A 22033-nucleotide genomic window follows, 5' to 3' on the forward strand; every position below is an offset into this window, starting at 1 on the left:
GGTGCCAGAAATGTGCCAGAGAAAAGTATGTTCAAAATATGAGCTCATTTTATACAAGCCACTAGTGTCCAGCAGAGAAGATTAATGTACTGCTACACTGGAACAACTGGGAACTGAGGTAATAAGGATAGTACACCAGAATTTGCCAAGAAACAGATAATTAGGCTGACATCTGAAGGAATATAATTTAAGATCCCTTCCCATGTTTTACTTGAACGTTAAATACATTGTACTTTTGTCCATCAGAAGTCATGTATAGGAATGCAACATCATGAGGAAAATCCCACAAATTGTAAAGAGTATAGTTTCTGATGTATTTGCTCCACCTATTTCTTTTCTTTTCCCACCTAGAAAGAGAAAGCTGTTTCTTTCCCAATTCTTCTCTCTGAGGTGAGAATAAAAAGGAACTTGACTCCTAGAAATTGAAACAGTTTTCTTTACAAATCCTATTTCTAAATCATGTTCTGATTCTCCAAAATAGCATAGTTTATAATGAATGGTAACAGTTACTGAAAGGACGGGACAGCACCTTCTTTAGAACCAGGTGTAATATATGCATGTGCTCTGTAAACCACGAAAGATTTTCTTCAGCCATGACCTAGAATATTTTGACTGTTCAAATCTGAATTTTCTCTGGGACTAAAATTGCTTAAGTGGTCTTCGTACATTGTTAACGAACACCTACTTACATGTGTATGAGCCATATTGTAGTCAAACTATGTATATTTTCACTAACGCTGTAACGTCTTACCCAGTTGTGTTATCTGGCCATTTACTTTTTAGAAAAAGCGAAAATTGCTGATGGAGATTTGATTATAAGCATAAAAACTTCACAACTAGGAGAAGTTATATTTAGCTCACAATCTAGTTACATTCTTCTGAGATGCTGTAACAATAGTTGTTGTCTGGCATTCACTTTCAATTACAAAGAAATTACTTCTGTACTGATGAAAGAAAACAATTGTACTGGATTTTCAAAGACCTACCTTTATAAATAACATGACATAGCACTCATGCTGTATACTTTTGCAGTTAATTTATTTTTCCTGCAGCATACATAAATAGTGGCTTTAATTATCAAAGTTCAGAAATAAATTGATAGGATTTTTCCTTGTAATACACTTGTTGTCATATTAAGGCATCAACCCTCTAGCAGAAACTTGACATAGTCAACAATTTAAAAAAGGTTACAGTAGTACTATTTAATTATGGGTAGGATAACACCATTATTCTGTGCTGTAAAACTGATGCAACACTGTGGTTTAATAGGGTAAAAAGTATTAATATATTAAAATCAAATTATCATGGATTCAATTTACAATAGGCTTTTCAATCTCAGTACCTTAGGTGTTTCATATTTGTAATGTCCTTTCAATGTTTAGTTAATAGGTAGTGCCTAGTGCCATCAAAATGTATGTTGGTGAAGTTGTGGAAGTTTAATGTTATAGCCTTCTAGAGGTGTTGAAAAAGTGGGAAGTCAGACCTTGGATACCTTTTGCAAGACATATCAAACAACTGTGATCTCAGCCATACAAAGAAAACAAGATATAGGGAGGCTATCAGGGCCATTTTGTGTGTGCCACCTTAAAAGGGATTCACTAGAACTTTTGGCCATCCCTTAATTATGTTTGTGTGCATTTGTGTGTATGCATAGACAAACAAAAAGACACAATTGGGTAAGTTACAAGCCTTATTCTTGTCATTAAGCTCTCTTGAGATTTATCTCCATTTAGAAGGTACAGAGATTATCAGGAGTCTGGAAGCTTTCAGCAACTAGTGTTGGGGTTTTTTTTCTTTAGGAAAATACCAAATCATGTCACTTCTAAAAAAAGATTCAACCCCACCCATAAAGCAAATTCCTGTAAAATAAAGGAGTGAGGAGATGGCCAGTTGCTTTCTCACATCTCTCCCTAAAAAGATTGCATTGTCCCAAGGAAGTAGCAAACTGATTTTGACGGCAGTTGCCTTCAGTTGCTTTCCAGCCCCTTGTTGTAGCTGTAACAGCTATAATGTGACTATTTAAAGGTAAACTGGAATTCTGCGTGTAACTCTTCAAGGGACCAGAACATGCTCGTTTTCATGGTCTAGCAGAGAGGAAGCCACACTACTCATAAGTCCATCATTGTCAAAGATGACACTGTTATGAGGAGGACGTATAAGTTGCACATTGTATGGGCTTACGTGATCTCTCTATGATGAGTGTTCAACGTCTGGTGACCTGCTACCATAGCTTTCCTTTCACCTTACATGCTTTTTCTGCCCTTCTGAGCAGCAGAACTACTCTTCAGACAGGTCTATTCCTTCCTTACCATTTTTGCCCCAATATTATATTACACTGTGTATGCGTCTGAGGAGAGCAGTAGATAGAATATGTTAACCCACTTCACTTAATGAAAAAAAAACAGAGCTAAATACCAGTTTCGTGGGTTTTTTTTTTCAATGTAGTTTGAAATCTGAAAGAATAATCTACATCTTGATTTAGTTGTTAATACTGTTTTGGATATAATCTATAACCTCATCAGTATAGTAAGCATTTAGCTGTGATTTCAGTACATGTACTTCTGAGCCTTTAAAAAAAAAAAAGGTGCTTTTGAATGCATTACAGAGGGTATACTTTAGCATGAACATGAAATGAAGATTCCCGTTTGCATAACCATTTGCAGAGAAACCTTCTTGTTACAACTGTTTTTCATTGAGATTTGGGCAGGTCAGCCAACATTCATGGATAAGTGGCAAACATCTGTGCTCTGGATAAAACAACTGTCAAAGGAGATTATAGTTGTCCAGAACAGTTCTGTAATATCTTATTTTTATGTTTTGCACATAAATGAAACTTCTTTTGGGAGAGGAAAGTTTCCTATCTATCTTAAAAAAAAATTGCTACCCAAAACCACACTGTGGCTACTACTCAGAAAGTTTAGACTAAGTAATGTAAGTGTTATTTCCAATTTGTTAAAAAAAAAAACCCTTGCATTTGTTCTTACAGAGAAAGAAGTTCTAAAAAACTAGTCCATACTAAATTACTAATCTATTCGTGCTGAAGTTTGCGTACTGCAGCTGAAATTATATTGCAACTTCGGCATTCGTATCTATAGTATTAAATATTTTAGGCTACCATGTGATTTATTTTCCCTCTATGAAAATAAAGGAGTAGTATCTCCTTACAGGCTATGTCTAAGAGCTCTCTCTGTTATGGTAGTGCTTGGTCTATATCACAAATCAAGATTTCTTAATGTTTAAACCACAAATTGCTAAAGTGACCTCTCTTTTCTTAGTATTCAGTTTTAATATTTAGAGTTCTGGTTTCCAATTTTAAAGGTGATATTTACGGGCAGGACATTCCTGAATCAATACCCACTTTTTCTTGTGAGCTTGGGAAATACAGGAACTAACGTATATCTTCTAACAATCTGTAAATTTCTACTTGCTATCACAATAGTTTCTGGAGAAACATCCCTTATGGCATTTCTTTCTATTAAGGAGCAAATTGAAAAGAGGCAGCTCATAGCTTTAGGATGTCCCATAATTACACAGTATCAAGCAAAGCAGCAGACTGTAATGATTAAGAATAATGGAATTAAGGATGTACGTTACTTGCCCAGCTTTCCCAAGCAACCAAAACCTGTTTGCTATTTGTTGTTCTCCCCTGTGGGAAAGTCTTGGTGTGGTAGGTGGAGGACAAAGGTGGAGCTTCCTGCAGTTACTGTGATTTAGATATAAATTACTTTTACCATCACATGTAAGACCTTCCACTGTCTACTCTAAAAGTCTTAACACTGGATTTTAAAATCATACTTTCCATTGGCTTCATGACAAATTCTCATTTCAGTTTGTATTAAATATTTGGGGTTTAAATGTGCTTTTATTATGCACATAAATATAAGCTGAAACAAAATAGAAGTCAGCCTTGTGCATCGTATCTTTCTTCCCAGATATACCTTGTTTTTTTTCTTCAGTCAGTAGGTGTTTTGGTGGATATAATTCTGACGGTTTTGATAAATGCAGGTTGTTCCAAGAGAAAATTGTTGGCTTTTCACCCACTTGTTCTCCAGTTCCTGATGGCCCCTTTTCAGAGTATCAGCCCCACTGGTCTTTAAACATGGCAACGTAAAGCTCTTCATTTGCAACACATTTGTGGGACATTTTGAATTACGTTTTTCAGAATTCATTTATCGTTGATTGTTCTGGCCAAGCCACAGCTAACAGTGGATGAAAAATATTATTACATTTAAGTTGTGCGAGGTTTTTTTAATACAGAGAGTATGATGGTCTAGATGGAATAAATCAGCCCAAGTAGGGCCCGTATACCACCAACCCTTCTTTTCTTGCATGGGAATGGCAATGCACCAGTTCTACTCCATTATGGAACAGTGTTGAAACATTATTTGGCTTTCTTGAGCAGAATTTAGTCTCCTTTCATTTGAGGAATCTATTTCAGTAGCTAGGCTTGGCTTGGGTCCTGAGAAGAAAGTCCCCTGGCTGTTGATAGACTACTGTTAATTAAGGGTTCCTGTGACATGAAAGGACAGCCTTTCCCCATTCCAGAAGCACTTAGCTGATGCTTTCAGTTTGGTTCACTGACTGGACTTGAGATACAGTGGTTTTTTGCTTTGTTTGTTTGGGGTTTGGTTTTATTTTGTGGAGAGTCAAGACTGACAACTGCGTATCATCTGTTAGGCCTGCTAAGAGATTGCAGAAATAAAACAGGCTGACGCAGTGCTTTGAGCCAGGGAGGGAATAACTGCATTGGTCCCAGGACATGACAGGAGATCAGCTGTTACTTTCAAGAAAGCTGGTTCTGTATCTCAAGGATCTTGATAATTCAGCAAAAGAAAAATGATCTCATCCTTGGAACTAAAGTGAGTCTCTCTGCCCAACTGAAAAGCTATATATCTCACTTAGAGGCTGCCTAACTTGATTTCAACGGTATGGACACTCCCAAAGGTACATTTGCTGTGCCATCATACGAGAAACTATTAGGGAAAAGTGGAAAGGAAAGCTCAGCACTTTTCTGGGAGAAAGGGCTGTGATCAGACAAAGATCTCATTAAGTTTGCTTTGCCATCTTCACTGTGATAAGGTCTACTGCCTACCGTAAGCATAGGCATTTGACTTTGGCTAAGTAAGACAATATGTTTAAGCTTACAGTTCCAGTATCCTATGACACTGCAATCTACAGTCTACCCCAAAGCTAGAACCGAGAAGCTCATGCTACAAAATACGGAAACAGAGGAGGAGGCCCTTTACAAAACAGTATCGATGAAAACTAGTCTTTGCTACTGTTTGGAGCTGGGAGAACCTTGGCTGAGGAATTCAGACTTCCCACCTCATTCCTGACTAGCAAAGCAAGTGCTGAAAAGGAGTACAAGCTCCTACAGGAAGAGGTGTTTATGTTGTTACTTGGCTGACTGGCTGTTCTCCATCTATTCATCTTGCTTCTCAGTTAGTGGGCTATTCCATACTTCATGTACTCTTCACTAAAATTGCTCTTTACTGCAGGTTGGGGAGGAATTCTCACCACAGAATATAGTCAATCTAACCCTGTGGTGTTTGGCTTTCATTTGCATTTTTGGGGTGGTTGGGATGGAAGCTTGTGGAATGGGTATTTCTGAGAGACAGCTGGAAGTCTGCTGTTTATCTGGGGGGAATGAATATATGTGTGCTGTTGTGCACAGAGAAAGCTTCTGTAACATTGGGATTAAAAATTCTAGAATCCTCTTGGTGGCAGCTTGAGAGAAGAGGCCATTTTAGGAGGCACAGTTTAGAAGTAGCTTATCTTTTGTGCATGTTTTCTGTTCATTAAAGGAGCTGCCTGGATTTATTCTACAAGCAGAACCTCTTGGAATTTTTGGCTGTTCTAAAGCTCAATATGGCTGTTAACTCAGGAAGCAACTGCACTGAATCAGTTTTCTCAGGAGGAATTCCAAGTCCTCCATCTATTCATTAAAGATTCAGCTCATCTGTAGAATCTATTTACCCGTAACTTGGTAGTAGTGCCAATATGCATCTGATTTCCACAGAATGTGACATATGGTTATTTGCTAGTCTTTTTACCTCTTATTTTACTCTGTGTGGTTTTTATTCTCCTTTTTTTTTTGCCTTGAAGGAGACCAAGTTAATGGATTTTTCATGAAGAATCATTTAGGATGCAATGAAGTGGTTGTATTACAGGAGCAACACCATAACCTTTTGCTGGCACCTCCCTAACATCTCTCCACAGGAAGCATTTTCAAAGCTGTAGATGTGCACAAGCAACTAGTTTCTGCTTGAGTTTTTTCTACTAATGTGTTACTACATACCAGCTCAGCAGTCCACCAAGCCCTGACTGACCCAGAGCTTCAGTCTCCCTTAAACCCTAAGTCTCTGATGGAATCAAATGGAGAGCTTCCATAGCACTCTGCTTGTGTCCCCAGCATGGATTTTCCACTTAATTGAGTGGTATGTGTAACAAATGCCAAAATTAACGTTTCTTGCCAAAACAGGGACATGAGACCTCCTGTGATGTGGGTCGTTGACGAGAGCTATAAAAATGTTTGCATTTACGTTTGCAGTTGGTTCATAAGAATATATCCACTGTTAACTACACAGTAGGCTGCTCCTCAACATCACATCAGGAAAGCTGCTTTTCAAGTTCCAAGGGTGACAAACAATGGATTCAGTGGCAAGAAAAACCCCACTTACTAACTGCTGTAGGCTTACAGAAAAATAAAAGAAGAGAATGCAAAGTTAGGATGTATATAATACTGTTTGCTGTTCCTGCAGATGAAAGGAATCAATAGAAACACTATATGCTATGAAGAATTCCTCAGCGGGGGTTTCCATCACATAAAATTGTATACTTAATCAAAATAAGTAGTTTTCTCTAACCACTTTTACTAAAAGAGTAATTAGTAGGGTGAGCTGGGCCATACAGTTGGTTTGTACAAGATGAACATTTGTGACCAGCTCTGGGCTGAGACCTCTCAATGACCTCTCTCTACTGGCAGCCAGAGAACGGCTGCAGAGAGAGAGAGAGGAAATGGGGACGATGACCTGGCTGCAAGCAAGGCCTCTTTGGTCACAGCAGAAAACATCTATCTTCAAAACCCCGGGGACTTCTACAGCACTAAGGCTGTGGGGAGGTACCATCTGTCGTAGGCCATGCTTTTGTAGTGCTCAGTGAAGGGTGCCACAGTTTTTAACATGGATTCAATATCTAGTCGTTGGTCACGGCAAGAAACATCTGGTTGCCCCCTTCACTCATGTTTGTAGAGAAATCTTTGTTCCCAGTGAATATGCCTCTACAAACCTCATGAGCAAAACCATTTAGAAAGCAAATAAAGTACTTGAAAATGAGCCTTATGATCCAAACAGATCTTTTAGCAATACTAAAAAATACAGAGTAAAAGCAAGTCAGTCAATTCTTTTATTCCCCCTGAATAAAAGGTTCAGAGGTGCTCACCATCTACAGCAGCAGATGGTAGAAAACATTTTCAATGGGATTAAGACTCCTACAGTATCCACAACACTTGCAAACCCAAGTTTATAAAAGAGACAAAGCCAAAAAAAACCCCAATTATCTAACCTGTCAGTGGAAAGAATGACTTTAGAACATACACCAAATTTGGTTTAGTGCACAACATAAAAATTCACTGTTTATACAAGAACTTACCTGCTCTAGGCATTGAAGCGTAACAGAAAGAAACATAATCATAGTATTACAGGGTACTGCTTGGAGTCTTTGGCAAATTTTTCCTAGTGTGAAAAGCCTGCTATGTCAGTAAAAGAGTTAATGATAAATATATGTTAGTTCACACTGCTCACTAAGAGACAAAATAAAGTAGATTCGGTCTTTCTTTTTCACTCACTTATTTTGTTATCCGTTTCAACCACTTTAAACCCTGTCTGGCTGAGTTCGGAATCTGGATATCCTGCTATTAATCTCCCACTACGGCTCACTCATTCAAAATTCAGTTTGACACCTGCTATTGATTTTGTGGTTTGACACCTACTCCATGGAAGTTTCCACCTAACGTCACCCCGCTTTGGTTAACAGTGGTAGTGTTTTGCCCTTGTACCTTGTTTGAGACTGATGCTAGTATTTTCTAATAGCTGTATGACTTCTGGAACAAATCACTTCAACTGTTAAGGGAACCCATCAAACCCCTTTCCATCCTGAGTGGTTCTTTGTATTTTGGATCTTTTTAATACAGACAGGTTTCACTTTAAAAACATAAAATATAAAAGTGACGTACGTTCACTCCAGTGCACTTTCTGTTGTGTTTTCCAGAAAAAAAATCTGTTGAGGAAACTCCATTATTATGTATTGTTTTGAAGTGTGAGCTCTCTGCTGATTCTAATCCCAGTCTATGCACCAAAATGAGGAAGCTATAAAAGATCCTGACTTGTTAACAAGTCCCATTTGTTACCTACCTAAAGAACAAATTGTGCTATAGAAGTACCTCAGGGTCTGATCTTTCTTGGGGCATGTAACCACTAGCTTCCAGGCAAATTCAAGAGTAGAGTCCTTTCCTTGAATAGCCCATCATCTAAAAAAAACAGGACACGGGAGACTATGGAACCTGAAAGGCTAGAGCTGGAACGGCCTGTTCAAGATCATGTAAGAGGCCAGAACCAGCACCGAAAATTAACCAAGTTCTCCTAGGACTCCTTTATAGCCATGCACACAGAACTATGCTGCTTTAGATAGATACGATTATATAAGGCATTACGCAAATAAATTTGGTGGTTTAAGGATGACCACATTAGTTCCTGTCCAGTCTCAACTAGGTGTTTCCAGGAGAGTATGCACAGTTGGCTAAGCTGGGCATTTGTGCTGTTAGTTTGCACACATTCCCCTACCCTAACACATTACATCCTAAACTTACAGGACAGGACAGAAACAAGCCCCTACCACCCTTAATAAACGCGTGGGAGCGAATAAGCATATGTAACGCTCAGCAGATAGCACACTGGCTAGACACTGCATCGGTGCAAGGCTCTCTTCTGTGCACTGTACCTTTAAAGGCACACCGTGTGTCACGGTCGTGCTGCGGGGCCAGCCCGGCGGCTCTGGCAGCAGCCAGCACCGCTCTTGTCCTGGAGACTTCCCTCTCTTCTCCCAGGTGGGAGCCCAGTCCCACAGTGTAGCAACAGTAAACAAAATATTGAGTGTGGAGGCTGAACCAAAGCTCACAGACGGTTATGAGCTCAATCTGTTACTTCCTCAGGAAGAGCAATCACAAACTGACTCACAGCTCTGCCCTCCCGGGACGGCTTCCTCCTACTGTCGAGCGTGGTACAGACGAATCACGCTCAGCGATGTTCTCTCTGCAATACACAGCCAACTGCACCGGGCCTCTCACTGTTGGGAAATTTGCTCTTGTGTTGAGCTGCAGTCAAATGAAACAGGCAAACTCTGGAACTGTAGTTAGTTGTGAGGGTATTTTGTGCTGATTAATACAGTGCCAGAATAACTGACATCCACCTCTGCAACGGGTTGTTTCTGTGCACATTCAACAATATTTCCCATACTTAAAACTCGTGATTTTCTGTAGACTATTTATCTGTCCTGTGTTCCCTTACTTGCCTCCAGAACAATTTTTTGCAGTTTCCAGTGCATACACATAACGTGCCTATACAGCCAGAAGAATGCCACCACGCCAGTGAATCTATTGGCTAAGTAAAACCAGTGTGTATTAAAAGCAGTGTCCCTTTGACTCGATCTGTGTGTAAGCCTTTTTTAGGTTCGTCGTATAAGAATTTCATTACTTGTGGTGTGGCATCTGTAAACGTAGAGTCAAGTCAGTTTCACTGTAGCACAATGCTCCCTCTAGTGCCCAAACTGTAAATTGCAATTACAGTATTCAATGCAATTTCTCTGTTGAAACTGAACTGCATGTAATAAAATGACAGGCAATACATCTCTATTCCTAATACTTATAAAGGAGTGAATGTTACAGACTACTTGAGGTCAATACTAATTTCTTCTAGTTTGGAAGTCTCCAAATAGCTATCACTCGGGTAACTATCACCTCTCTTTAGTGTAGACAGTAAAGCACTAACAGCCAAGGAGATAATCTGCAGCAAAACCAATTTTTCTTTCTACTAGCTCCAGAAATAATCCAAACTTTACAAACTGTACAAGAAAGATTAATCATAAATTAAATTTCATCTGTGCAGAAGGAGTATGTAGATGATTTCCTCAACAAAATAAGCTAGTCAGCTGCTCCGAATGCTGGGCACTCCTTACACCATCCTCTGTTCCCTGAGCACCTCCTAGATTTAAGACAGACAATGCAAAGAAGCAGGGAGTTTACAGCTCCCAGAGGCTCAGGCTTATGGTGCTCTCAGTCAGCCAGGAGAGTAAGCAAGCAAGAAGGAATAGCTCTACAAGATCCCTGTCTGTAGTGCAGATAAAATTTGTCATCACCTGAGCTGCGTGGGTAATACTGGAAAATCCTAACCAGATCTACTGCTGAGATCCGGAGCAGTGGCCCTATGAAACTCCAGTACAATTACATTCTGAATGACACCGTGTCACACTACACCATACCTGCAATGATATAATGAATAGGCATATTCATTCCTACTTAACCCATTGGCTGGTTCCACAAAATACAATCATCTCTGCTACTCCTTCCTCCTCACGCCATTCCCCTGCTTCAGCATGGGGTCACTCCCATGGGCCGCAGTTCTTCAAGAACTGCTCCAGCGTGGGTCCCTTCCACAGGGTGCAGTCCTTCAGGAACAGACTGCTCCAGCGCAGGTCCCCCATGGGATCAAAGCTCCTGCCAGAAAACCTGCTCCAACCATGGTCCTCCATGGGCTGCAGGGGGACAGCCTGCCTCACCATGGTCTTCACCATGGGCTGCAGGGAAATCTCTGCTCCTGTGCCTGGAGCACCTCTTCCCCCTCCTTCTTCACTGACCTTGGCATCTGCAGAGTTGTTTCTCTCACATATTCTCACTCTTCTCTCCCACAACTACCACACAGTGTTTTTTACACTTTCTTAAATATGTTCTCACAGAGGCACCACCACCTCGGCTGCTGGGCTCAGCTGTGCCCTGCAGCGAGTTCGCTGGAGCTGGCTGCAACCAGCTGTGCTTGGCACAGGGCAGCCTGGGCCTCTCCTCAGAGGCCCCTGCAGCTCCCCTGCCAGCGCCTGGGCACAGACACCCAGTGCAGCCTTCTACACACAGAGGGTCAAATCTGTGGGGAAAAAAAGATGGTATATTTCACATTAATTGTTCAATCTGAAGAACTCTCACAACCAGGGAAGCAACAGCTGAAAGCAGTGATTTGGATTGGGAAATAGTAAATAAAGCAAAAATAACACAACATAAACCATAAGATCAATATAAAACAAGTAAATAAAGACTAACTTTAAATGGAGGCGTGATGTCTACACTCAGGCAGCCTGATCTTGAAATCCACCCTACCCAGCTGCGGCCTCTTTAGACACCTGTGAAGATGTGCCTGCCGTGGAGCAGGACAGACAAGCTCGCCTGTTAAAATCCCTCTATTTCACGAGCAGCTCGCTTTGCCTGTAAAGGTATGGAACTATAGTGAGCAGGCGGGGCTGGAGCCCGAAAACAACCGCCTCCCCTGCCGCAGGGCCGCGCTCTTCCTCCCCTCAGCTCGGCGCCGCTGGGGCCAACGTCGCAGTCCAGACTACGTTTCCCAGAGGGCGGCGGCGGCGCATGCGCGCTGTCGGCCCTCGCTCCGCCCCCGCCGCCCTGCCCTGCCCTGCCAGCGGGGGCCGGGCCGTCAGGAAGCGCAGTCGGGCGGAGGGCAGCGGAGCGCCATGGCGGCGGGGCTGAGGTTTGACGGGCGGGTGGTGCTGGTGACCGGCGCCGGAGGAGGTGAGCAGCGCCGTCCCCTCCCAGGGTGCGCTGTGGCGGGAGTTTCGTCCCCCGCAGGAGGCGGCTGGGTCCGCGGCGGGGCTTCCCGCGGGAGGTCGGGCGAGGCGGACGCCCCGCAGCAGCCGCTGCCCGCGGCCCTGGCAGGTGCCCCCGTGCCCTCCACTGGCAGCCGGGGACGTCTGGGAGGGCTTCGCTCGTTAAAAACGTTTTGTTTTGTTTTTTTTTTCCCGCAGAAGAGAGCGGTGTGGCGGCGGCGGGAGGGAGGCGCGGCGCGCCGGGCGGCCGCCGCGGGGCTGCGGGGGAGGCCGGGCTCCGCGGTGGCCCTGTCAGGTGCCGGCCCTCGCCCGTCAGGGCCGGCGTGGCAGTGCCAAGGCTGTACAGGGGTTACCGTCGTGTTTCTTGGAGTGCTTTGGCGCTACTGCAGTTTGATCTGAGCCCCAGTACTGCTGAAAATTAGCACGTTAGTACTGCCTCCACATGCGTCCTTTCTGTTTTTTACGTACACAGGGAGGAGTAGCACTACCAGTCAGTAATGGATGTCCTGCTCCACGTATTGTTTTGGTATCCTAATGCCTTCCAGTTTTGCCTTGGACCTAGTGATTGACGCTTGTATCCTGCGTGGTCTGGCTCAGTGTTGTTGCAGCAGGGGTTTGACATGTGCCGGCCTTCCCTGACCTCCTCCTGGGAGGCGGTCTGAAGGCGCAGGGGAGAGGGCAGCAGAGAGGTGAAGGGGTGGGGAGAGATTTCTTTCAGTAGCAGGGCTGGCCTGCGCTGTTGGTGGGCTGTGGGCCTGGCTTCTCCAGGGGAGGTGGTTCTGCAGTGGAATGCTTGGTTTTGCCAGGAAATGTTTTTGTATTTGTTGTTGTGGTGTAGGGTTGGTTGTTGGTTTCTTTTTTTCTTTTGTGTTTTGTTTTTTTTTTTCCTCTGAATGCGTGCTTTGACCTCTGCCTACTGTGGTACTTCAGCGACGATGTGAGCTGTGAGTGTGGATGAGAGGCAGTTTATGGTTGTGATGAGCTGCTAAAGAAGCTTGTTCTGCCTTCCCACAGTGAAGTTTTGCTCTTTTTTTGTGGAGCTGCACATAGCCAGAGAAGTCATTTTGGGGGCCTAGATTATATGACGTCTTGCGGAGAAGGACCAAGAATATGAGATTTTGTGGAAAGCACTGAACAGTCCACTCATGTCACCTGAAGGTGACAAACCTGAGAATAATTGAGGCGAGATCTTTGTATGGTGCTTTTCAGCTTTTACCAGACCTATATTTATGTCCTTCTCTCTAAATAACAAGTCTTAACTGAAGAACAAGTTAAGACCTTAGGTAATAGAGAAAAAAAGACACTTGGCAATAACAAAGCTTCTAAAAAGCACTGCATGGAGGAAAAATTGCTTGTCATAAGTGTGAGTACAGTGACCCTTGTACTTCTAGTATTAAGCTGCTTGAAAATGGTTTGTTAACAGAGAAAACTGTCCTTGGATGTTTTATTTCACAATAGCTTTTTGATAAGTGATTGATTAAATTTAAGCCAAGATAAAGGGAAGTCCTGTTAACTTCAGATTAGTTTTTGTTTTGCTTTTATTTAGTTTACAGCACTGTGGTTAGACTGTACTGCTAATAGCATTATTTGTCAACAATAATTTTTGAATTGCATGCCAGTGAACAGATCAGAGTGGGGAATTTATCTAAAACATCTGGATCACTAATTTGTTTTAAAGTGAGACCTGTTTTCACATACACAGGCATCTAAAAATACAGTAGTTTCTTTTCACTTTGGGCAAATCCCTTCTGAAGTATTGCTCCTGCCTGTCATGCAGCATTGTCATTGTTTATACAATTCAAGCTAATTTTTTTTTTTAAGATTAGTTTTGATTCTTAAGCATTCTAGTCCTTGCTTGCCAATTGAGAATACCAGCACATACAAGTTGGTCTGGGTTTTGTGCACTTGTCAGTTGTGTGGCTTTGCAAAACAAAAAAAAGTTTTTGTGCACTTGGGTTACATCACGCAGTGGATGTGTATGCACCTGTCCTGGTTTTGGCTGGGATAGAGTTAATTTTCTTCTTAGTAGCTAGTACAGTGCTGGATTTTGGATCTAGTGTGAGAATAATGTTGATAACACGCTGATGTTTTAGTTGTTGCTAAGTAGCGCTTAGCCTAAGTTCAGGATTTTTCGGTTTCCCATGCTCTGCCAGCAAGCAGGTGTGCAAGAAGCTGGGAGGGAGCAGAGCTGGGGCAGCTGACCTGAACTAGCCAAAGGGATATTCCATACCATGGAACGTCATGCCCAGTACATAAACCGGGGGGGGGGAGTTGGCCAGGAGGGGTGGATCACTGCTCGGGCGTCGGTCAAGGGCGGGGAGCAATTGCATTGTGCATCACTTGTCTTTTCTAGGGTTTTATTTCTCTTTTTTTTGTTATATTCCTTTTCATTACAATTATTATATTATTGTTATTCCTAGTTAGTAGTATGTTTTATTTTACTTTAGTTATTAAACTGTTCTTATCTCAACCCACGAGTTTTACCTTTTTTTTTCCCCCTCCTCCCCACCCCACTGGGAGGGGGGAGGGGGAAGCAGCTGCCTGGTGCTTAGGTGCTGGCTGGGGTTAAACCACGACAGCACCTCACATGTGATACTCTCCATTGCAGAGGCTCATAGGAGTCTGAAGGAAAATTCCAATTTGTTGGTATGAGATTAGTGTGTTTCAAAACATTCTAAACAGTTCTGATTTTTTTTCCCCATTTTTTCTTTTGAGAGCTAGCTTTGAATGTTTTGATGAGGGGCAAAGAGATACTGTTAAACTCTGAGAAACTTTTTTCTGACTGATCATCTTTTGATCATTCAAATCTCAGTTTCTTTTGGAACGAAAAAAAGGATTGTTATCGTTGATTTCAATAACTTTTGACTGGTACAGTGAATAGTATCTCTCTAAATCATTTGTCGTAACAAATAACTAATGTATAACACACCTAGAGTCTAAGCCAGAGTAAAGGTGCAAGACTCTTGCTTTTATATGTGAGGCAAAAATGACAGTCTTCTGTTATGATAGGTAAACTATGGATGCATCTCGTTAACTGTGGTATTAAGTGATTCCTTTGTATCCACATAACTGGAGGGGTTTTGTCAGTACATCTTCAGTCACAGTTAAATTTTGTTCCGTTTCTTCTTCAAATCTTAAAGACTAACTTTGACCAGAGAAGTATCTTATTCACTTAGAATGTAATTAATTAACTTGAAACATCCCCTCCTTCTTCAAGCCTACATCAAGACATTAAACTTTCTGCCTTACTAATGTATTTTTCTATCACAAGCACAAACTCAGCAGCAGACAGCTTTCCCTGATGGTTCTGTTGAGTGCAATAACAAAGAGTAAGCATGGGGATTTTTTTGTTTTTTTTCTCTTGATTGGACGTTTTGTCTACAATTTATCTGTTTATTTACTTTTATGTTTTGAACTTACATGAAACTTTTATCTTCTGGGGGGAATAGTGTTTCAGTTTGAACCTTCAAGATGTTTGTGTTGATTTGGTGTATTTTTCATGTAATTCATTTTTGTGTAGCTTTTTCTTTGAATTGTGATTCAGGAGACAAACTGACTCTTTTTTTTGCTTTTATTTTTTTGAACTAGGTTTGGGCAGAGCATATGCTCTGGCTTTTGCCGAAAGAGGAGCTTCAGTAGTTGGTAAGTTTTATGTCAACTAACTTGATCAGACAATAACCTTTGCCTTTTCACATAGCTCAGGTTCAACAGTCCATGCCCTTTTAGACAGTAACCTTTGTTATTTAATAGGTTTTTGTCTTCTCTTTTGGTATTTAAATTTTGCTTCTAAGCTTTGTTTTCTTATGAAGCTAGTTGCCCAACTTTGTCCAAGGGCTTATCTTTGCTGGAAAGCCAATTTGAATCAGATCATTTCCCGAGCTTGACTTTCATCCATGCATATCAATCTTTACCGTGAGTTGTGGCCAGAGAGGGTGTTTTCTTAGGTGCATATGGTTCAAAAACTTTTAATATGACTGTTTGAAAATTTGAATATGTTATCTTCCAGTACCTTCTTCCAGGAAAGATGTTACGTGAATGTAACGCAGTATCCGTAGCCCCCAGGAAACACAGAATGTGCTGAAAGTGCACTGCATTATTTCTTTCTGCAACACATTGCACAGAAGAGCCATCTGGTCTCAATGACAATGCCAAATAGCTCTCAGTAAAGGATTTCTGATAGTTTCACAGCCATTTGGTTGAACCTTCTTCAGGGAATATTTATTTGTGCCAAATGCTGTATCACAAGCTAATTCTGAAGGTTAAGTTACATTCTTGGGCACTCTCTGGCAGTTGGCATTGCCATTTGACTACCTATGAATGAATTTGTACAGGTATTGTTGATGAGTTCAAGGTTAAGTGTTTAAACAGATTATGGATAAGAACTTGTTCACTGATTTTTTTAATAGCTTTCTAATAAAAATCCCAATCTTGGTTTACAAAATTTCATAAAAATTGTTTGGTTTTACTTTATTCATTAAATATAAGAAGTCTGTGTGTGAATAACTTCAAAAAATCTAGGGTTTTTTTTTCTGGTAGTTGCCACTTTTGATACTTCCCTTATTTACTAGCACCATGAATACTTTATCTCAAGTTCTTATTTAACAAAAATTAGGTCACTAAAGCAGCCCAAATGTTTAATTGTATTGACTCTGTGAGGCTAGTGGTGTTCTGACTTTTCAGAATGATCTGAAAGAAAATGTATTGTATTGCTTGACCACAGCTAATAGTCCTTTATCTCATGGCCTTATTGCACAATAGCTAAATCAGTAAGTTAAGAATTGACTGTCCGTAAGGGAAATTTCTTGTTTCCCTTTGGAAACTGCATCTTACTTCACCTCTTCTTATAGTAGTAAGGGGTAATTGCAATTACCTCTACATGCTTGTATTTATTTTTCTTACTCTTTTTCTCTTATGATTCTGACTTCAAAGAGTTGAGAAGTTACTTGTGTAAAGATTTGAATTTTTTTAGCTAAAGCAGATATGAGACTCATGTCTTGTCTCTTTAAAACAAGTTCCCTTTTTTAAATTATGGAAATGAAGGTACATTGTAAGAACAGTGATCAAATAATCTACTTGGAGGAATACCAGTGTGTTGCAACATGGGAGCTTTTTCTGTCCAGTCCCACTTCTATCTCTGTGTACAACTTTCTGTTGAATGCATTGCTGTCGGCATGGTTAGACTGACCAGTGCGACCCAAGTGGCAGTCTCCCTTTTCTTATCGCCCAAAAGCTGCCTGCTATCACCTTTTTTGTCATGCTTCGTGTCTTTCATGCTTCTCATCAGAAAAATTTGAAAGCAGGAGGAAGGGAATGCTTTGGTTTTGTCTTGCAACCTGTATTATGTCCAGACCGTACTGTTTCTTCCTTTTCAGTCTACCTGAGGGTTCTTCTGTGTTGTTGTTTTAGTTTAGATTAGAGTCATGCTTTGAAGCATCTCTCCTGATTTTTATCTATTTGTATTTTTGTTTGCATTGTGGGATGGTATTGAAGTTCATGAGTGGAGTTCCTTTGAAAACCAAACTGGAAGATGCAATTTAGCAGTGCACCTAAATTGTTCCAAATGTGTGTTTGGTTTGTGGCACCAGACTACAGCAAGAAATGAGCTGGTTTATTTTTTAAAAAACATGTACTGTAGATGTCAGGTCCTCAGCACCAACTGTTTCACTCTACAGATTTCCTCCTGCTGCTCTGCACTACTTGCTAATAACACACTCATAGCCTTAGAGGAATTCTTCTGTATGGTTCAGACTATAGCCGTGCTCTGTCACAACTCCTACAGTCTCTGTCTCTTTTCTACTGGATGTTTTCAACTGGAAATTATATAATGTGAAGCTTGAGCTTAAAATAATGTTATTTATCCATTGTTTTGGTGTGGGAGTTTTTTTAATTAGTCTGTTGCACTTGCAGAGTTATTTTATAATTTTCAAAGCCTAGAATAGCTCTGTTCTTTCTTGCATACTCATTTTTGCTTCAACTCTGTTAGTGCCTGCACTCAGCTTAAGGTGCTTTGCTGCCTCTGGAAATTTTCCCAAATATTTAATTAAGCTTTTGTCAGCAAATTACTATTGAAGTGAAGGGTAAACTTATATAAGCATGTCTTTGGTAGAGAGTAGTAATGTCTTAAAAAGACTAACAATGTTTTTGTAAAAATGTTTACCACAAAATTATCCACTCTTCTTTCCCAGGACAGATTAGAAAACCTAGTGCTGTTCATGACTCACTTTTCTTTAATGTCGTGTTAAAAGACATTTGATGTTGCCCACTGAGCAGTCTGCCCATGTTGCCTGTTCTAATGCTTCACTACACTTGGAAATTTTCCCTAATGCCTTACCTGAATTGTGCTAGCTGCATGTTCCAACTGTTAGATATTGATCTATTGAGCTTGGAGATTTTGTCTCCTTTCTTTTTTGCATCAGTCTGTTAATGTACTTGAGCATATCATCATATTCTGTCTTAATTTTTCCTGCTTCAGGCTAGGCGGTTCTTGGTTTGGGTTTGGTTTGTTGTTGTTTTGGGTTTTTTTTTTGCATGTTCTTTACATGGCTCACTTCTTCTGGGCATTTTGATTTACTCATGGATTTTCTGCAGTGTTTCTACATTACTCGTTAGGTGCTGCACACAAAGTTGAATACAGGATTCCAGATAGGACTTTCTTCGTAACTAAGTAATAGAGAACTATTTTGTCATGTGTCCTGCAAGCTATAGTCCTCTTTACACGTAGAGTTTAAAAAAAAAAAGGGCATGATATGGGTTTATTTCCTTTACAGTTGCAGTTTATCATCAAGACCAGCAAGAAGGTCTTGCATATTTTGTGGATTTCACTATGGCTGGCTTCTTGAAGACTTTAAAAAGTTAGAAGGCACAAAGCTGGAGCAAAAGACCATAGCAAAAGACTGTTTAGTAAAATACCAATGTTGCATGTAAATCCACAGTCAATTCTAGTTCTCTTAAAATTTCATTTTGCACCCATTTAAACATACTTCTTACCATTTTTTGAAATTCTTTGCCCAAATATAATGTGTGTATGGATTTGTTTGGGGTGGTTTTGTTCCCCTGATGAATTCCATGAAACTGTGGGACATGCAAATACAGCAATGCAGCAAACTGTGGTGATGATACAGTGCAGCTACCATTAATGATGCATGCCCCAGTACAGAGAGGAGCCTGGAAACAAAGCAGCTCTCTGTGTCAGGTGGCCCTCTTATCCCACAGGAGCAGGATCTGAAGCTCCAGAGCAGGCCTTTCTCCCTTTGTTCAGACCGCTTGATCTGTTATATAGTGAAGTTTACTGGTAACATTTTAGCTACTCTATTAAACAGGAACAAAGTCTTCTCAGTCTCGTTTACGGTTCATGCAGTAGCTATAGCAGTTTGACAAGAGACCAGAATTAATCACTTATGATTGATATGTAATCTTGATCTTAATCTCTGAACTGCAATAACACAATTAGAGAAGTAGCCTGGGCAGGGCAAGCATGAATGCATGGTGGAGAGAAAAAAAATAATGCTGTTTCTCATGTTATTTTAAAAAAATGATACTGTATGTTATACTACTTTTAAAAAAAAAAAAAAAAAAGTGACCTATTGTTCTTCTCTAATCATCTGAGATTCTCAGTAGGGTCCAGATGCGACAGGTTTTATTAATACTGCTTATAACTTGAGATAAGGAGAGACCATGAAGTCTGAGTGTTAACAATGAAAAATTCATTTCTTTGTGATGCACAGTGAATGATCTTGGAGGTGATTTCAAGGGATATGGCAAGAGCTCCTCAGCTGCTGACAAAGTTGTCAACGAAATCAGAGCAAAAGGAGGGAAAGCAGTACCCAATTATGGTATGTTATTTTTACAGACTAGTGTAATGCTTTATCTATAGGAATAGTGGACCTGTTGAATGAGAAGTTGACACTGCTTAGTAAAGGACTGCTGCCAGCTTGCCGATACCATATAAATTAAATAGGTATAATGTAATGTGGCGTAGGGAGACAGAGACGCTAAAAGCAAGTGCATAAATTGCTTTTGTAATTAATACTCACCTAGTAATGCCCTTTTCTTTCATATGCTTTCTTAACATTGAAATACTAAGAAACTGTCCATCTGCAGTTGTCAGAGGCAAAATAGGAATGGATGATTCTTATGTGTTTTGCTTCTTGTTTTTCTTGCAGTGGCAAACATTGTGCCATTTAGACTTACTGTGTGGGATTTGCTTTAGGCCACATGCAAATAGTGTCTGAATTAGAATTTATTTTATATTGGGGGTTGTTCACAATTTATTTTTCTTAGCTCCATGGAATTAGTTGTTAATATCCTGGAAGTGCAGTGTATCCAGTTCATTTTCCTTAAAAATTCTACTTTTTTCTTATAGATTCAGTGGAAGATGGTGAAAAGCTTGTGAAGACAGCACTTGAGGCTTTTGGGAGGATAGGTACAGTTGTTTAATTCTTGTTTTAACTTGTTTGCAAGTGCAGAGCATTATAAACAGTGCAATTCACAACAGGTGTATGAAGTACAGTGTGACAACAGTAGAACTCACCAACCCTTGATGCCCTTAGTCAGTGAAACCTAAATCAGGGGCTTTCCACTTTAAACCTGAATGGGCAACTTTTCTGTCTTTTTGGTACTTTTTAGCAGAAGTTTAAAGCCTAATATATGATTCTTGTTTTCCTGCCCTTCAGAATTTTGGTACTTCAGTAATGGTTAACAGTTTCTGTCTCAAAGCACAGAGTTCATCAAGTATTATAACTAGCTGCATAAAATTAGGATAAATAATGTTGCTGAAGAGTCAGAGATGCTCTGTCATGTTTTGGAAGATCTTTTGCCTATGTGAAGATCAAAATGCTTTAACACAAATAATAAAAAAAAAAAAAAGCGTGAGGTATTTTATCTAACAAGTAATGTTCCTCTTTACTATATGATTGCCACTGTAATTGTGAAGTTTATGTGATTTTTAACTCAGGGTTAAATAGCTAGAAGTACACATGACCAAAGCCAACGGAAACCAAATTAAATACTTGACAAAAAATTGTTATGATCCACATTGCTTTAGTGGCTCTGTGACTCTGTGGTTCTTCCACTTATCATTTGGGCTTACTGCAACGAAGATGGTGACACAAACTGCATAATTGAGAGCACTCTGGAATTCAAAGCAAGCTGCAAAACTGTGCAGGATGGCTGCGTCCTGCAGGTATTGTGCTCCTAGGTAGCCAGCACTTCTCAGCTATACCTCCCTGTCAGGCTCTCTTCCGTTGGCAGGCCGAGACGTGCCTGTACTGAAGTATTTTGTCTTGTCTTAATTATTGTCCAGTGGTAGAGTTCCACTATTTGGGACAAGGAGCTATAGAATAGTAATATGATGTATGTGTGCAGTGTTCTTGTCTATATATATTTTTAGAAGTAGGAGAAAAATGGAAACAAGCTTGTATTTTATCAGTGCGTTCACTTAGTTTATTTTCTTTTCTTTCCCCCTCCCCCCCCCCCCCCCCCCCAGATATCGTTATAAACAATGCTGGGTGAGTAAACCTGAAGGTTTTTTACTGTTTGATTGTGGGCTGTCGCTTTTGTGTAAACACCTGTTCATCTCTGTTTTGTTTTGTTTTGTTTTGTTCTCCTAATGTTGCATTTTAGGATCCTAAGAGACCGTTCATTTGTTCGGATAAGTGATGAAGATTGGGGTGAGTTGATAAACTTTAAAATGTACTTTCTATGTGAAAGATGAAAGGTACATCCCTCCCTTTGGTACAAGGAAGAAGAGAAGGCAAGGAAGGCTGTCTATGCCAGATCAGAGAATTAACTTTTGCCCTGAAAGCTTAGTGCTAAGCTGCTTGTGTTCAGCTTGCAAATCAGATCTGTGCTGCAATGCATGGTAGGTGTATGTAGTTCCAAAGGGGAATAAAGGCTTTAGCTGCCACTCCTAGTTGCTGAGTGGAATACAAAAAAGAGCCATGTGAAACAAACACACACAATAGTTTTTGTGAGCAGAACACATTCCTAGCGCCAGCACTGACTGGCTGAATACTAAACAGGCTTAAAAGACCCAGAACTAACAACAGAGGAAAGAAAGCTGATGTGCCAAGGGACAGAAGTACAGGGAGAACCTTCAGTGAGATGGTAGGTGGTGATAAGCCAGTTGAGCAGACTTTGGCAAAGATGGTCTAGCTTC

General features: G+C 40.6%; 1 protein-coding gene across 1 annotated transcript in view; it reads left to right on the forward strand.

The window, feature by feature from the left end:
* Window positions 1–11784: 11784 nt before the first annotated feature.
* Window positions 11785–22033, forward strand: part of HSD17B4 (hydroxysteroid 17-beta dehydrogenase 4) — a 66991-nt gene continuing 56742 nt past the window's right edge. Inside the window, exons 1-6 of the mRNA XM_050913374.1 lie at window positions 11785–11842; window positions 15466–15519; window positions 19602–19709; window positions 20240–20299; window positions 21362–21383; window positions 21499–21545. Coding sequence (XP_050769331.1) covers window positions 11785–11842; window positions 15466–15519; window positions 19602–19709; window positions 20240–20299; window positions 21362–21383; window positions 21499–21545 — 349 coding nt within the window. The remainder of the gene's footprint in view (window positions 11843–15465; window positions 15520–19601; window positions 19710–20239; window positions 20300–21361; window positions 21384–21498; window positions 21546–22033) is intronic.

The sequence above is a fragment of the Gymnogyps californianus genome, chromosome Z (assembly GCF_018139145.2).
Source record: "Gymnogyps californianus isolate 813 chromosome Z, ASM1813914v2, whole genome shotgun sequence".
NCBI classification, from domain to species: domain Eukaryota; kingdom Metazoa; phylum Chordata; class Aves; order Accipitriformes; family Cathartidae; genus Gymnogyps; species Gymnogyps californianus.